Source organism: Sciurus vulgaris (genome assembly GCF_902686455.1).
Source record: "Sciurus vulgaris genome assembly, chromosome: 17".
NCBI classification, from domain to species: Eukaryota; Metazoa; Chordata; class Mammalia; order Rodentia; family Sciuridae; genus Sciurus; species Sciurus vulgaris.
In genome coordinates this window covers 41,799,702-41,817,349 of record NC_136478.1, presented here as the reverse complement: position 1 = coordinate 41,817,349, position 17,648 = coordinate 41,799,702, and the positions used below count along the sequence as shown (strand labels likewise).

At 40.3% G+C, this 17,648-nt stretch overlaps 1 protein-coding gene across 3 annotated transcripts in view; it reads left to right on the top strand.

Annotated features, from left to right (window-relative positions):
- CEP89 (centrosomal protein 89) overlaps nucleotides 1-17,648 on the top strand; it is a 56,177-nt gene that overhangs the window by 5,704 nt on the left and 32,825 nt on the right. For all 3 annotated transcript variants that reach the window (XM_079119904.1, XM_079119903.1, XM_079119902.1), the window contains exons 3-5: nucleotides 4,630-4,788; nucleotides 7,689-7,875; nucleotides 13,121-13,226. In XM_079119904.1, the coding sequence (XP_078976030.1) occupies nucleotides 4,630-4,788; nucleotides 7,689-7,875; nucleotides 13,121-13,226 (452 nt within the window). The remainder of the gene's footprint in view (nucleotides 1-4,629; nucleotides 4,789-7,688; nucleotides 7,876-13,120; nucleotides 13,227-17,648) is intronic.

Here is a 17,648-nt window from a genome sequence, read left to right as displayed (position 1 = left end):
TGCTTTAGATAGTCATTTCTTCTAAAAATATTTTACTAAGGTATATGTATAATAAACTACATATTTAAAATGTGTAATTTGCTAAGTTTTGATATATGTTTACCTCTGTCAAACCATTACCACGTGAAAGATAATAACTGTATCCATGATGCCCGGGAGGTTCCTGAAGCCCCTTTGCAGTACCTCTCTTTTCCTCTCTCCCTCCTCCCATTCCCCCACCCAACCCACCTCCACTCACAGGCAACCACTAACCCGTCACTATAGATTAGTATGCATTTTCTAGAACTTTATGTAAGTAGAATTACATGAAATAATTATGCTGGTTTCTTTCACTTATCATAATTATTTGATATTCTCCACATTGTTGTGAACATCAATAATTCATCCTTTTCATGCTGAGAACTGTATTTCTACCACACTTTGTTTATCTACTCACCTCTTTCTAGTTTTTAGTTACTAGAATAAAGCTGCTTTGAAACCTTTGGATGCATGCTTTCATTTTTCTTAGGTAATTAGGAGGGGAATATTTGGGTTATGTGACAGGTGGGTATTTAAGAAACTGTTAAACTATTTTCTAAAGCTGCTGTTCTATTTATGTTCCTACTGAAACTGGATTTTCTCCATTTCTACTGGTGGGTGCGTTCTAAGCCTGTTTTAGTATTAGCAGCTAATTAAGATAGAGGATGCAGAGCTGGGGTTGTGGCTCAGTGGTAGAGCACTCCCTTAGCATGAGTCAGGCCCTGGGTTCGATCCTCAGCACCACATAAAAGTAAAATAAAGATATTGTGTCCACCTACAACTAAAAAATACATTAAAAAAAAAAAAAAAAAAAAAAGACAGGGATGCTTGTCAGTGTCTGCTGTTGATGATTTCAGGCAGCAAAGCTAGATTCCTCTTCATCACCAGTGAGTGGTGTATTGCAGCTCTTAAAGGCAATTCAATGTTGTCACTGCCATAGCAGCAGATGCCATAGGTTGAGGCCTCAGTCCCCAAGATAACCTCTTCTTCACTTCAGATGTCAATCACAGACCCCAGTTTGTTTTACTTGTTTCTTTTCTTTTTTTTTTGGGGGGGGGGGGGTTTGCTGGGGATCAAACCCAGGGCCTTATGCTTGCAAGGCAAGCACTCTATCTACTGAGCTATCTCCCCAGCCCCTGTTTTACTTGTTTCTGACGTACTGGCTACAAACCAGGGTTCCCACACCCCTTCCACACCCCTTTCTTACATCTGGTTTATTTGGTAGAACAGCTCACAGAACTCAGGGAAACAGGTTATTTTAGAGCATACAAGTAAATCGATGAAGAGATAATAGAGTGAGGTCAGGAAGGGTCTTCAGCTCAGGAGCTTCTGCCCTGTGGAGCTGGGGTAGATCACCCAGCACATAGTTGTGTTCTTCCTGGAAGCTCCCACATGTTCAGCACCTGCAAGCTCTCTGAACCAGTCTTTTTGTTTTTTTGTGGAAGTTTCATTATGTAGGCAAGATTGATTAAATGATTGGCTCTTGGTGATCCCTTCTTGGAGCTGGGGGGTGGAGCTGAATGTTCCTTCCTTTTGAGCACCTGGCCTGTTCCCCTGGCAACCAATCCCCATCTTGTGGTTTTTGAGGGATTTACCAAAAATCACCTCATTAACCTGTGTGTTCAGGTGTGTTTGGAAGGGCTTGTAAATAATGAAAGGCTGTCTCTCATCTTTATTGCTCTGAAGCCGTTCTGGAGTTACTTCAGGAACCAAACAAAAGACCAAATTCTTAATCAAAAGATGTTCTTATTGCTTTAGTCACTTAGGAAATAACTAGGGTTACAGGAGCTGTGAGCCAGGACAAAACCCAAAATACTTATATCATAATAGCACAGTAGTTATATCATCATAGTATTATTTTTATTTCTCTAATAACTAATACATGGCATTAAGCATCTTTTCATATGCTTATCTATTTCTTCTTTAATGAAAAATCAATTCGAGTCTTTTACCCATTTTTAAATATTGGGTTGCTTGCTTATTTTTTCATTCCAAGTATGTAAGTCTTTTACCAAATATAGTGTTTGCAAATATTTTCTCCCCATCCATGGCTTGTCCCTTCAGTTTCTTGGCAGTTGCTTTTCAGAGAATTTTCAAAAGTCCTTAATGTTTATGAAGTCCAACTTATCAATTTGTTTCTTTCATGGATCTTGCTCTCTGTATCATGCCTTTGAAATCTTTGCCTAAGGTCACAAAGATTTTCACCTATATTTTAGAAGTTTTATAAATTTCCATTTGGGTTTATGATCCATTTTGAGTTAAATTTTGTGTATGACATGGAATATGTAAATTCAAGTTCATTTCTTTTCTTTCTTGCATGTGGGTATTCATTTTTTCCAGCACCTTTTGATGTTAATGGTGGTGGTCCAGGGGTCACATTGTTTCTTCTTCTCATGTTGTTTTCCCTAGTTTTATTGGGGAACTTAGGGAAGTTTCTATAAACTTAGGGAAGTTTCCAGGTTACCACTTCTCAACTTTTGACTGATGGTAGGACAGCATAGATCGAAAAAAAAAAAAAAATTTTATTCTAATTAGTTATACGTGACAGTAGAATGCACTTATGCACTTTGATGTATCATACGTAAATGGGGTATAATTTTATTTTTCTGATTGTACGTGTTGTAGAATCATATCAGTTATGCAGTTATGTATGTACATTGCATCAGATATTTAAATTCCCATTGCTCATGGTCTTACCTGCAGATATCCAAATGTAACCCATGGAGAAGAGATGTTACTATTATGAAATTAAAATCACATGCTAAAGACCTAAAGGCGACTCTTGGTCACCTTGGTTTGTGCTGACCAGTTTTAATTGATAAATAATGAAAGACTGTTTTTGGTAAATGATGAAATGTGTTTTTAACAGATTTTATGTTTACCCTTCAGGGTTATTTGTGTTCTTATCACCAGGGAAGAATCTTATAATCAAGAACCTTGAGAGGTATATATAGCCTTCAGAGATAACAGGTTGTTTGCAAAGGAATGTAACATATCCTATTGACTTAGCCAGAGCAAGGCCAGAATGGCCTTAGGTAAATTGCTTTTTAAGAGAAAGCATGTGGCAGACCAGCATGTAGGCTCAGTCCTATGTCCTTAACTTCATGTTTCCACCACTCATGCTTTCTGCTGCCTGTCAGTATTTTGCTGTGTAACATACTGCACCAAACCTTAGTGGTTTAAACATTGAACAACAGCATTTTTAAAAAATCTCACATCTCACTTGTGTTCTCTTTAATTATTTTTTTCCTTTTCATTTTGGTTATTTACTGTTGCTTTTGTCTTTTCTTATGCAATGTATAACCTGCTGTTAACCTTATCAGTGTATTTTTCATCTCTGATATTGACATTTCATCTCCTGAAGTTTGGGTCTTTAAAATCTTCCAGTCTCTTATTTAGCTTTTTGAACTAAACAAGTTCAAGTAAATAAATTTTTTATGAAATGCAGTTATAATAACCCTCTTAATGTTCTTTTCTGCTAATTCTCACATATATGCTCAATTCTGAGTGGGCTTCAATTGATTCTTCATAATAGATCATATTGTTCTGTCCCTTACATATCTGGTTATCTTTGAATACAACACATTGTGAACTTTATCTTGTTGAAATTTTTATATTCCTATAAATCCTTCTGGTCTTTGTTTTGGGATACAGTTAAGCTACCAGGAAACAGTTGAATCTTTTGAGTCTCCATGTGTTAGGGAGTGTCTGAAACAGCGCTCAACTAGGACAAGCTATTTCTCACCACCGAGGCCAGACCTTTCTGAGTTCTGTACCCAGTGTCCTGTGAATGATAAGTTTTTCCAGTCCATCTGGTGGGAACAGGCATTGTCCCAGGCCTTGTGTAAGCATCTGGCACTGTTCCTCTGATGTTTTTGGATGGCTCTTCCTCCAGGTTTGGATCATTTCCATGTGTGCTGAGGAATATTCTGCTTAACACTTGGGGACCTTCTGTAGATCCCCAAGTTTCTCTCTGGGCAGCTCTCTCCTTTCTGATACTCTGTCCTGCGAATTCTCTCTGCCTTGGCGTCCTGGACTCTCAGCTGTATCTCTACAACTCAGAGTCTGCCTGGCCCCACTTCAGTTCCTTCTCCCTGTGCCGTGCGACCTGGAAATTTTCCCAGGCAGTAAGTTGGGACAATTCTGACTCTGTTCTTTTGTTTGGTTTGGCTTTTTTAGGTAGGAAGTTGAACCTATTTTTTCCGTCTTTCCTATAACATAGTTTTTAATAATTTGCAAGAGTTTTGAAAGCACTCCTTTACATCATTTCTTTATTTTTATCTCTTTTTTTCCTTCCATTCTGATCTTTCATTTTAATAAGAAAACTGTTTGGGATCTAACTACCTGGACTAGAGCTCTGGTTACACCTGCTATGGCCTAGAAAAGCTTTGTAAGTTATTAAATGTCTTTGAAAACTGGGATGACTAATATTGATTCATAGAGTTGATGTGAGAGTCAGGTGAGATGGTCTGATGGTGCATAGCAGACTGTGGGCATGCAGGCAGCAGTCATGCAGTTAAACACCATGGTTGTGAAGGTAAACCTTGATCAGTTGGGCTTTTGGCTCCAGTGTCCCTGTCTCACTGTCTTATGTAATGTTTTTGCCCATAGATCTGCTCTGGCTGCAGTCATTCTGGCAACAACATTGACTGGGCAGACCGTTGCCATTCCCCAGCCTCGTCAGAGATCCCGATCTGAAAGTGACACCTCCACTGTGGAAAAGGACAGCTTCATCCAGCCCTATGCCACCAGCTCAGAGCACAGGCTTGGGTAGGAACAGTGTGTTGCTGGCTCTGCTTTCGCTGGGGACAGAAAAGGAGCAGCTCATTTCATCACTGTGTGTGTGGGGGGGGCAAGCGTGTGTGTGTGTGTGTGTGTGTGTGTGTGTGTGTGTGTGTGTGCGCGTGTACGTTATTTATGAGTCTTAGTCATCAGGTTCTCATCCTTAGTGTCAATGGGACACTGTCCAGAGACATTAATTGCTTTTGAATCAGAATTTTCTCCAGAGTGCATCCTTAAATGTTAACTTGTAAAAGCACTGGTCATTTTTTTTTTTTTTTTTTTGGGTTTGTTTTTTGGTGTTTTTTTTTTTTGTGCTGGGGATTGAACCCAGGGCCTTATGCTTACAAGGCAAGCACTCTACCGACTGAGCTATCTCCCCAGCCCCAGCACTGGTCATTTTAATGGCAACACAGAACCAGTGAATTTAGTGTTGACTTTTAGCCCTGAGTAGGAGTCTCTGTGCTACAACCTAAATAGGGAGAGTTCCCTCATTACTTCTCCAGAATCTCTCCTCCGAGCACTCAGCAAATTTTGCCTTGTTTCTCTGTTAACAACTTTCCTTTATTGCATCAGCTGGGTTTGAGCTGACACAGGGCTTAGTTGTCAGGAAGGTTTCCTCTGAAGGAAGAGAGGGTTGAGGGGAGCACTTGGGGACATATAGGAATTAACTAGGAACAGGGAGTAGAGATATGGCAGCAATTGAAGGCAGATGTTTGTGTCTGTGAGGGCTTTGGTGTAGGGGGCAATGAGTGGCAGAGGCCAGGCTGGAGTGGCCTTTGGTATCCTGTTCAGAAGTTTGGAATGTGCCCGAGGAGCACCGAAGACACTGATTGGCTTTTAGGGCTCATGGGTGAGAGTGAGGATATGAAAAAAAAATCTTTTTTTTTTTTTTTTTTTTTGGTACTGGGATTAAATTCTGGGGTATTTTGCCAGAGCTATATCTCCATTCCCTTTTATTTTATTTTTTTTTTTGTTTTGAGACAGGGTCTCCCCAAGTTGCTTAGGGCCTTACTAAATTGCTGAGGCTAGCCTTGAACTTGATATCCTTCTGCCTTAGCCTCCTGAGTCACTGGGATTATAGGCATGTGTCATTGTGCCCAGGTTAAATTTGCCATTTTAACTGCCATATATATACATTTTTTTTTTTTTTTTTTTTTTTTTTTTTTTTTGGTGCTGGGAATCAAATCCAGGACCTTGCTCATACTAAGCACATACTTTATCACTGAGCTATACCCCTAGCCTGTTTATATATATATATATACGTAAATATATAAATTTAATGTAGCAAATTCTATCCATTTTCCCATTTTTAGTTTCTGTCATTATGGTTATATTTACAAAGATCTTTTCCACTACAGCATTATATAAATATAAATACTTATTTACTTCTAGGTTGTGTTTTATTTTTACATTTGAATCTTGACTTTTTGAGATGTTTAAATACAGCCAGTTTCTCCTAGTAAAAATTGTACTTGGCCAAATAAGAATTAAAGGCAAAATTTAGTTCTAAAATTAATTGGAAAGAATAAGCACATAACACCATCCACAGAAATCTAGAAAGGAAGAATACTAGCCCAGGGGAAGGACTGGATAAGCCCCATTGTATTTCAAAACATACCACTAAAGTATTGAACATAGAACTGGACTCAGTATCTGAGAGGTGTCTTGAAGGCCTGAGGTGAACCTTGAGTTTACAAGCATATCAAGGCTTTAATAAAAGCAGCTCCAGGGGCTGGGATTGTAGCTCAGTTGTAGAGAGCTTGCCTAGCTCTTGTGAGGCACTAGATTCAATCCTTAGCACCACATTAAATAACTAAATATATAAGTAAATAAAACTATAAAATGGGGAAAATACTTACAACAAGAAAGAAGACAGGATTTTAATTTTCCTAGGTTGAAAAGTTAACTTCAAACTGGATTGAACATACTAGAAGGAAACCAATGGACTTAAGTAGATAATTCATAATAGAAGAATTATGACTCAAACACAAATTTATGGAAAATGTTCATTCTCGGTAAGAAATGTGTAATTAGAGAATGACATTTAAATTGTTTCGGCAAATCTAAAAAACTACTACTCATGTAGAGATTAAGAAAATGTTTTGTGAAATGATTTTTGTACTGTACCATTAGACACAGAGCAACTTATCATACAGTGGTTTGTTTTCTAGTACTAATCCTTAAAATAGAAGATTATTTGCACATATATGTTCATTATGGAGTTATTTATAACAGTGATAATCAAAGGAAAAAATAAAGCCCCCCGAAGCAGGGGAATTACTGACTAAACTGGGATATCTGATTCTTTGTGTGTGTGTGTGTGTGTGTGTGCGCACACGCGCGCATATGCTTTGGGAATCGAACTCAGGGTGTTATATATGCTGAACACATGCATAACCCCAGCCTTATTCCTGTCTTTTAAAATGTTAACTGTTAACCAGGTATGGTGGTGCCTGCTGGTAATCAGTGACTTGGGAAACTGAGGCAGGAGTATCACAAATTTAAGGCTAGCCTGAGCAACTTAGTGAGGCCCTGACTCAAGATAAAAAAAAAAAGGGGTAGGGATGTAGCTCAGTGATAGAGCACCCTTGGGTTTAATCCCCAGTACCAAAAAACAAAACAAAACAAAATATTTGACTGCTAATATTTCTGATAATAAGGCAAATTATATATGTATGCAGTGATAACTATAAAATAGAAAAAAGATAAATACTAAGAGTATATAAAGGGATGGACTAGTGGATGATTTAATCTTTATGCTTCTTCATGTTTTGGGATGTATTAAAATACTTCTCCGGTGGGGACTTGGAAGCAGTGCATTTAACATGTATATTTTGATGTCAAGGGTGAAGTGCTTGTTTATTTTACTGTTCAATGTTCTAATACAGACCAAGTTGGCAGAGTGAGATGGGAAGAAGACCTTCTTTACCATCCTTTGCAACACTGGGCTATGGGGATGAAGAGGACACTGAAATGCAGGTGTCATCCAACAGCAAGGAGGTGGGCAATGGCAGTACCAGGAAAGAAGAGGGAGGTCATAGTGATGCTGTGTATGCTACGTCACACAAAAAACAGGTGATTTCCATATTCCAAAGTTTGTGTAATCATTTTCTTTATTCTGCATTTGATTGCTCTGGGGCTTTTATTTTTTTAATGTGTCCAGCCTTATTTCTATCTGGGTTGGCTAAAATTTAAACCTCTTTCCTTTACCTTTCAAAGTCAAGTCATTCAAAGACAAACATCTTCCCATTCTTAATGTAGATTTCTATCAGAAGCTAGTAATTCCACTCTTTCCTCTGACCCCAAAAGCTAATTCTCCTGCCACTTTTCTCATTATCACTGTGTACATTGCAGCCTTTCTTCAGAGTCACACTCAATGAGAGGAACATTGTCATGATTCTCAACAGTAGTGACGTTCCTTGCTGTTTACTTACCATGTGTGGTGACCACTCTCTAGGCGTTTTTCTTAGATGACCTACCACTAACTCTGTGAGGAGTTCTGTTCGTTTCCCTGTCTCACACGGGGGAGAACAAAGTACAGTGTAGTTGAAAGGACCAGCTGCTATAATAATCCCGATTTATATTTGTTTTTTGCAGTACTGGGGATTGAATCCAGGGCCTCACACATCTAATCCTGAGTTTTAAACTGTGCTCCCAGGGTTTTGGAAAATGAATAGTGCCCTTTCTTTACTGGCTAGAGAGCACCACGATCTTTTTCCTTTTTTCTTTTTTACCATCACTAACGGCACATATTCATAGTGACTACACACACAGACTCACAGCATCAAGCTACATTTACATTGGATATGTTAGTTATCTTCCACTATATCAACACACATTCTAAATGGGCTTAGAAAACTTACTTCAATGAGTCCTTATGTGAGTATTTCATGAACTAGCTATCACTTTCCAACATATGTAGAGTTTAATATGCAGAATTAGATTTCTGTATAGTGAATATTGCTGTAACCTGCAGATGCTGTTCAGAGCCCCAAGCTGGTGACAGTGCAGGGTTCTATAAGACTTAGATGAAGTCCATTGCTCTTTTTTTTTTTTTAACAGATACCAAGGATTGAACTCGGGGTCAGTGAGCCACATCCCCAGCCCCATTTTGTATTTTATTTGGAGACAGGGTCTCAATGAATTACTTAGTGCCACCTCACTTTTTTGCTGAGGCTGGCTTTGTATTCATGATCCTCCTGTCTCAGCATCCTGAGCTGCTGGGATCATAGGCATGGGCCACCACACCTGACTAAGTCCATTGCTCTTTATTGCACATTTTCTGGCTGCTTTTTTCATACTTGATGTTACAAAGTTGTATCACTTAACTACTCCAAAAGCAAAGTTTGCCACCACATCTTCCTTAGAAGAAAGAGGTTATATTGACTTATGCAGCCTAATTCAAAGGACAAATATTATATATTTTTAGACAAGACTATTATGGTGACTTTAGGACCCATGTGTATAGTAAGAAAATTTATTTTTAAAATTTGATAAGTAGAAAATAATGTAACACATTAGTGTTTCCATTCTCCAGATTGAACAAATATTACCATTTTTCCCCCTCAGGTTGTTTTGTTTGTTGGTGCTGGGGATCAAATTCAGGGCCTTGTATACGCTAAGCATACACTCTACCACTGAGTCATGCCTTTTAACACCCCCAATTTTTTTTGTACTAGGGATTGAATCCAGGAGTGATTTAACACTGATGCCACATCCCCAGCTCTTTTTATTTTTTATTTTGAGACAGGTCTCCCTACATTGCTGAGGCTGGCCTAGAACTACACATCTCCTGCCTCAGTATCCCACGAATTGCTGGGATTATAGGTGTGTACTAACACACCTACCTGGTTTTTTCTTTTCTTTTCTTTGGATAAAAGAAATAAAAGGCTATATAGTCAGGGTTGAAATTCTTCAACCTCCACTCCCTTCCTGGAACCCCATCTCTTGGATTTGGAGTACATTCTAGAAGTCTGTGTTTTTATTCTTTTACCACAATTAAGTGCAAGTGAACAACTATAGTGCTATATTTTTAAATGATCTAAGGTCATCTTACAGAACCAATCTTTCCACCACTTTGCTTTTTTATTTCATTGCAGTTTTGGGACTGAGCCCTGTCGACTTGTCTATTTACTCATTTATGGATGAATACTTAGGCCGTTTCCATGCACGGTTCTGATATATGTACCTGTGTCTGCTGCATTACCTTAGATATTGCCAATTTAGATATTGCCAAATTGTCCTAAAAGTAGCTTCTCTATTTCACCTTCCTACCAGCAGTGTGTGTGTGTGTGTGTGTGTGTGTGTGTGTGTGTGTGTGTGTGTACTGGTCTCCATGTTCCTATATGTCCCAGCCAACAGGAAGGCTCTCCCCTGTACAACACAGGACCTAGAGTTTGACTAAGTGATGGCCATCGAAAGGTCTCATCATAACCTGCACACCAGCAATGAAAGGTGCCTTAAACTAGAAAGGGATTTCAGTTTGCCACAGATTTGTTAGTTTTGTTTCTGAGGAAGGTGAGGTAGGGAGGAGGTTATGTTGACCTTTCCCGAGCTTTTGATATTTGCAAGGCAGTTTACATGTACCATCTTGGTTTGTTTGTTTATTTTTACATGTACCATCTTATTATTTCACATCCCTGAGGGTAAGTTTGTAAAGAAACAGGATAAATGACTTACCCGTGGTCACTTAACCCACCTGTGGCAGAGGCACAGGGTGATCAATCTGTTTACGGTTCAGATTTGTATTTGTAGGGGCTGGAGTTGTAGCTCAGTGCTGGGTTCGATCCTTAGCACCACAGAAAAATAAATAAAGGCATTGTGAAAATGTTCTTAAAAAAAGAAAATTTTGTATTTGTAGTCTTCATGCTTATCAGGAATACTTCTCCACCATGAAACTTTTTGGAACTAACCAAGTATTTCTGAATTTATAATATGATGAAAATATATTTCCTTGGGTTGGGGATGGAGCTCAGTGGTAGACTGTATTTTTAAGCATATGTGAAGGCCTGGGTTCCAGCCCTAGCAACACAAAAATAAACAAATAAACCCACATACATAGATATACATATTCAATATATATATATATATATATATATCTCACTATATAGTGTATTTATATGCTATGTAAAAATTTCATACGTATATATATTATTTATACATTTACATACAAATATACATATAAAAATTTATACACTATGTATATATGTATCACTGTATAGTGTGTGTGTACACACACACAAACACACACACCCTTAAAAAGTAGATATGTGGGGCATATAAACTGCTTACTTTATCATTAGATGCTACTAACCTTAAAGATGATATTGTCTGTAAGGGCAACTTTATAAAACTGCCTTCTATATGTTTCCTGTAATCTGAGGTAAATAATTAATAATTTTGTTCTGTTTATGGTGTTATTCATGCTTCCTCTAAAGCTACTAAGATAAGGAAATAGACCAACCCCAAATCAGGCAATTTGGGTCTAAGCATGTATCTCATACCTCTCTGTGTTTTAGGCCAACATCTTCATGTGAATTATGCACCTTCTCAGAAGTGGCCTAACAAGGGGAAGTCTCATTCTCTGTTCTTTTCTTGTTGGTGTTACCCAAGAATAAGGCTGGAGGGAAAGTGGGCACATTAATTTGTGGTCAGTTCAGGGGAATGTAGAGCCCAGTGGGCACAGCAATGCCCTGGGCATTCAGAGACCTGAATTCAAGTCCCAGTTTCTCTGCCTCAGCACCAAAAAAAGTGTGTTTAATTTATCCTGTTTTACAAGTTATATGAATTTAATCCTGTAGTTTGTATTCTTTGTCTTGGAGAGTCTTCAGTTGTCATATGTAGCTATAGATGGTTCATTTTTATGTAATATTCCATTATACATCCATGCCATTCAATTACTTATTTATTGTACCAATGATGGACACTTGGTTGTTTCCAGCTTTGGCTCTTTGAAGTAGTGCTGTTATGAACATTATCAAAGTGTCCTTCGATGCACGTCCACGTCTGTTCTTCCAGCAGGTACACATTGAGGAATGGTGTATGTATGATCACAGACTTGTGTTTGATTGGCCATAGTACTAGTTGATACTGCCAGTTTACCTAGTACGCTCTCTTTATGATGCTCTGGGGCTAGGGAGATAGCCCAGTTGGTAAAGTGCTTGCCTTGCAAGTACAGGGCCCTGGGTTCGAACCCCAGCACCGCAAAAAAAAAAAAAAAAAAAAAAAAAAAAAAAGATTTATGATGCTCTTTGAGTGCTCTTATAATTTCACATTTCCTTGATAATTAAGTGGGTGACAGTATATCCTTGACGGGGGGAGGGGGGTGGGGGGTGAACAAGGCAGTTTGTTACTAGGGGATAAAAACTAAGAGGTCATTTCTTTTTTGAAGACCTGTCTGCCCCTCCCCCTGAGCCCATCACTTTGGATCCATGTGCACAGAGTCTGTGGACTTAGTGGCTTTGGTTCTTGGTTCTGAAATGCCGCTCATAGGGGCATCTTGCTGAAGGTTGCCACCACCTCTCGTCCAGCCTCAGGGGCATCTCCTAATACCTGCAGCACAGCACTACTAAGCCAAGCTGATCACAGCCAAGATTTTACTGAAGAATCAGGGGAGCAGACTTGGAGAGTACTGATCAAAGTTTATCCTACAGGATGTGCTTCACTGCTTTTCCTCTTGGATAGCCTCTGTCCAATGTCCCCTAGAGCCCTGGAAATGTCTCCTCCACAGACAGCCCCATTTCTGGCCTATAGGTCTCCAAGGGACAACTCTGTGGCCCTGCCACCATTCATGATACCTATACAAGTGTTAGTAGAGGGGAGGGTTCCATTTCATCAGGAAATGACATTGGATCTGCGAACTTAGTGGACCTCAATCCTAAACAGTTACCTGGGGGCGGGTTTTCCCAGGCAGCTCAACTGCCCCTGTCCCACATAGAAATTAATAACAAAGTGTCAGTACTGGGTACAGTGGTATTGGGTGCATTGCAAAGCAGGCCAGAGGCAGTCCCTTTCCTGAGTTGGTCCCTGACAGGAAGGAAGAAGGGAAGGTGCCCTCAGGCAGCATGTGAAACTCTTCATGGCCTGAGCATCATTTGGATGGCATTACCTTTGCCACCCAGACTTTTCCTGAGGGCTTAGAGGTTCTATCTGCCCCACCAGGTATAACCCTTTCAGTCTCACTAAGAAAAGCAGCTTCGTTGTTCAGAGAAGGGGACAGCGGTGGGAAAGGTATGGAATAAAGCCTTTGAGTCTGTTAGGAGGACATTTTGTACAGTCAACTCTTACATATGTTTGCCTCTATGTCTTTTGCAACAAAAAGGTACCATTGTCACACAAAGTGGACAGTGAAGATGATGGTAGTATTTCTGAGCAAGATGGGTTTCCAGATCCCTCACCTCTTACACCACAGCATATACAACAAAAAGGTAAAGTAAATAAATACATAAACAAGCGCTTTGTGGTAAGAAATATTGGTCACTGGTATTGGTGCCATTGCACTTCCATTCTGTGGGCCATGATCTTTTTTAACTAGGAATATACTTGAAATTTATTTTTACTGCACCTAAGTTATTCCACCCAGTCACTGCCTGGGTGTTAGGTGCTTTGGAGCCCCAGTCGGCTGTTCTGTGGGTTGTGAGAGGATACATGGGGCAGAGAGTTTGAACTCAGACTGTGACATCCCACAATGCTCCTTTCTCTGTTTCCTGGAATGAACAGGTGAGGCCACCTGTCTGATTCTCCACACTAGCCCCAGGACTGGAGCACGCCGTAGCTGCAGTGGGCCATCAGTGAAGGTTTTTGGACTCATGAGTATGTGGGTGTGTTTCCGATACAATTCTGGAACTCTGCATCTACTGTATTTACTTATTGATTGATTGACACAGTGAGAGAACTCAGTGCATTATAGCAAAGTTAAGGATATTGTTCCCTAAGAGGTGGAAGTGAGAAAGATCCTGGTATACAGTGGACAGCCAGTAACTGCTTTATCAAGTGGAGTTGCTTGGACTCTGGGACATTTTTATATAAATCAATTTATAAGGTGCCTGGTTAGAAAATAGAATGCCAGCCTAGTAATACTTGGGCCAGAAAACTCCTGTTGGTTAGTTGGCGTATTTAAAAATATTAATATTAGTAAGTTTGGCTGAGGGCATAGCTCAGTGGTAGAGTGCATGGGACTCTGGGTTCAAGTTCCAGCACCTCCAGTTAATTGATTCATAAAATTATTCATGTAAAAGGTGTGTATTTTTTTGTTAATAGAAGCAATATTTTCTCACTTTGAAAAAAAAGCAAACAAAATACAGAAATGTGTAAAGCTAATCATACATAAGTGTCCTCCCCTAGATAATTATTTTTAACATGTTAGTATGTGTATGTATATGAAATACACACCATCTTGTTACCTGCCTTTATCTCACCACACACCCTGAGTGTCTTCCTGTGCACATGCATGTGTGTCTCCTCCCTTTTCTAACACTTGCTTTGTTTCCTGACACATCACACATCAGTCAGGATCCAACCAGGAGACAGAACCCACACAACTATTTCTTTCTTTTTTATTTTTTATGTTTTTTTTTTTTTTAGTTACACATGACAATAGAATGTATTTTGACATATTGTACATAATGGAGTATAACTTCCCATTCTCCACACAATGATTTCAACAAGGAAAGATTAAAGAATGATTAAAAGGATTGCCTGCTAAGGGCAAAAGAGAATGATCCAGAATGCAGGACTAACAAGTAGAGGAGCAGCCACTCTCATTGGGGTTGACGCAGAGCCTCTGAGGAAGAAGCCTCACTCAGAGCTGAGATTCAGGCCTTGTTGAAGAGGATGTGTCTGTGGCCTGCGGGTAAAAATGTTTAAGATACTGCTTTCTGGGATGGAACCACCCATGGAGAGGTGCTGCAGTTTGCTGGCCACCTAAAACAAAAAAAGAAAGAAAAATACATGCATTCTACTGTCATGTATAACTAATTAGAACCAAAAAAAAAGAGAGATAGAGAGAGAAGCTGGGCATTGTGGTGCACACCTATAATCCCAGCAGCTCCAGAGGCTGAGTTCAAAGCCAACCTCAGCAAAAAGCGAGGCCCTAAGCAACTCACTGAGACCCTATCTCTAAATAAAATACAAAATAGGGCTGGGAATGTGGCTTAGTGGTCCAGTGCCCCTGAGTTCAATCCTCAGTACCAAAAAAAAAGAAAAAAAAGAAAGAGAGAGAAAATGTGGAAGGGGAAAGCAAAGTTCTTTCTCCCCCCCAGTGTCTCTCCAGCGCCCTCTACCGATAGAGTTTAGCATGCAGAGTGGAAATGTTGCTGCAAAGATGGGTTTGGAATTGAGAGGTGTGATAACCCATACTCTTGGAAACATGAATTGGGAGCACGAATTGGGATCAAGAGGGAATGCAGCTCCTGCAGTGGTTCTTCGTTCAGTTGGGCATAATGCCCCTTGGACACTTGTAGAAAAGCCCCACACCCTAAATTCTAAGTCAGTGGCTCTGGATCAGGCCCAGAGGTCTATATCTTCAGCAAACACCTTGGGGAGGACGAGGTGAGTGATCTGTGGACAATAGATTAGGAACTCTGACTTTTATTCATTTGGTTATTTGATTTTTTGTTTCTTTTTTTGGTGCTAGGAATTGAACCCAGGGCCTTGCACATGCAGTCTACTACTGAGCTACTCCTCCCAGCCCCATGGTTTGGTCCTTGACTCTGTTATGTCCAGGTGATGAGAGGCTTATCAATTATCTAACCCCTCCTCTACTCAGTCTGAGAGTGTTTCTCTTAGATTACAATAAAGATAAGTTAAATCTTGGTGCTTTCCATCAATGTTAATGATGATTACTGTCTATAGCTAGTGCTTTGATAGTCTGGTGCCTTACTCTCACTCCAGGGAGATTCCTATCAGGAAGACCAGAGACTCAAGTCCTTTGGTCAAGGTGTCAGTTCCTTGGTCGAAGCCACCAAAGTCTTGCACACAGACGTCATTCCCCTTTCCTACATTCTTTGTAGACTCTTTGTTCTTTGACTACCACAATCCCCTTCTGCTGGTGTGTTGGGGTCTTAAGCCCCCTTGCTCTACTCGACCAGCGGCAAGGGAAGGGGACACTCCCCAACAAGGTCAGACCGGGATAGGTAAGGCCGACTGACCACCGGCTCCCAGCCCTCCGTGCGGAGGACAATCAGACGTGTCAGGGAGACCCGTCACAGCAGGAACTCATTTATTGAGGAAATCACACAGCTTTTATGTAGGGTGGGGGCTTGGCGGGAACCAATCAGCTTAAAGGTCAGCAAGGCATAGGGTGTTCACGCAGGCAAGAGTCCCATGAGACTATATGGCAAGCACGAGCTGATCATGTTCGCGGAACTGTTAACCAATCCCTGACAGTGGTCCGATTCATCGTCATTAACTATTGAAACCGCCTTTGAGGCCTTGATCTTGCTCACTCACCAGGGAGTAAGGAGTCAGCCTGAGTTAGTTAACGTGTCATTAGTCCCAACACTGGTGCTTTCTCTTTCTCTCCTCTTTAACATCTGATTTGTCTGATGATACCTCTCTCCACATATCTGCCTCTCTTCATCTGACAACCACTCTAGTCTGGCTTCTCCCTCCATTACTCACCAGGCCAGAGACCTCTGTGTTGTTAAATGTAGCAGATGATTTTCTAGATTCATCTTATGTGACTTCTTAGTAGCATTTGCCTTCAAGTACATGTCTCCCTTGCCTCAGTAACATGTCACCTTCCTTGTGTCCTCCTGCCTCCTAGGGGATCTCTTCTTTATCTCCTTTGCAGGCATACCTTTCTCTCCTGCCCCTTAAATGTTTCGTTCTTCAAGTCTTAGTCTAGGCCCTTTACTCTTCTAAGCTCTTGAACCCTCCTCCCCTGTTTCAGATGCCATTTGTGCCTGGTTTTCTTCTCCCTGCTCCATGTAACCCACTGCTACCATTTGATTCTGTTCATTTATCCACTCAGCCAGCAGATGTATGTGTACCTGGAAGTGCCTGCTATGTTTTGGTACTATAGTAGCAGCAAGTGCAGTCTTCTCAAAACACAAACCTGACAGTGGCCCCTCCTGCCCTCATGCATCCTATACCCTTTTTTTTTTTTTTTTTTTTTTTTTGCTGTGCTAGGGATTGAACCCAGGGCCTTGTGCTTGCGAGGCAAGCGCTCTACCAACTGAGCCATATCCCCAGCCCTCCCATACCCTTTTGATTTAGATCTTTTCCATGGTTCCCCATGGCTGGCAGGGCTTTCTAGGCCTGGCCCCTACTGACCGTTTTCCAACCACTCTGATGTTCATTTGTTTCCTCAGCTCTGTGATGTCCCTTCTGCCATTGGACCTTTGTGCATGGCATTTGCCCTCCCCACCATCTTAGGTGTGAAAAGGGGTGGGAGGTGGGGTTGTGTGCCTGACTGAAAACTATGATTGACTCTAGGAAGGAGAACTCAAGGGATAATGGTCATAGGAGAGTATTGACTTTTCTGTATGGAGATTTTTTGAGAGTAAGAATGTATTCAAGTAGTGTGAACTTTCTTTCTGGAAAGATTGGGGTAGTATCTAGCATGACATCTTGGATGTAGTGGGATGCCAATATAGGAGTTCATGTTATTTTAATTGGCTATACCCCTTGCCTATACAGATAAGAAAAAGGAGAAGGGCAAAGACTGGAAATCTTTTTGAGAAATGTTAAATATGAAAATAGGAAATAAAATATATACAAAGAGCCAAGTGAGGCACATGTACATTAAATACCACAGTGAACTTGAGGTGATGTCAGTTGTGAGTTTAATCTTCATTAGATTCTTTTTCTGAAACATTGATGACCTAGATGAAATAGAGATCATTGTT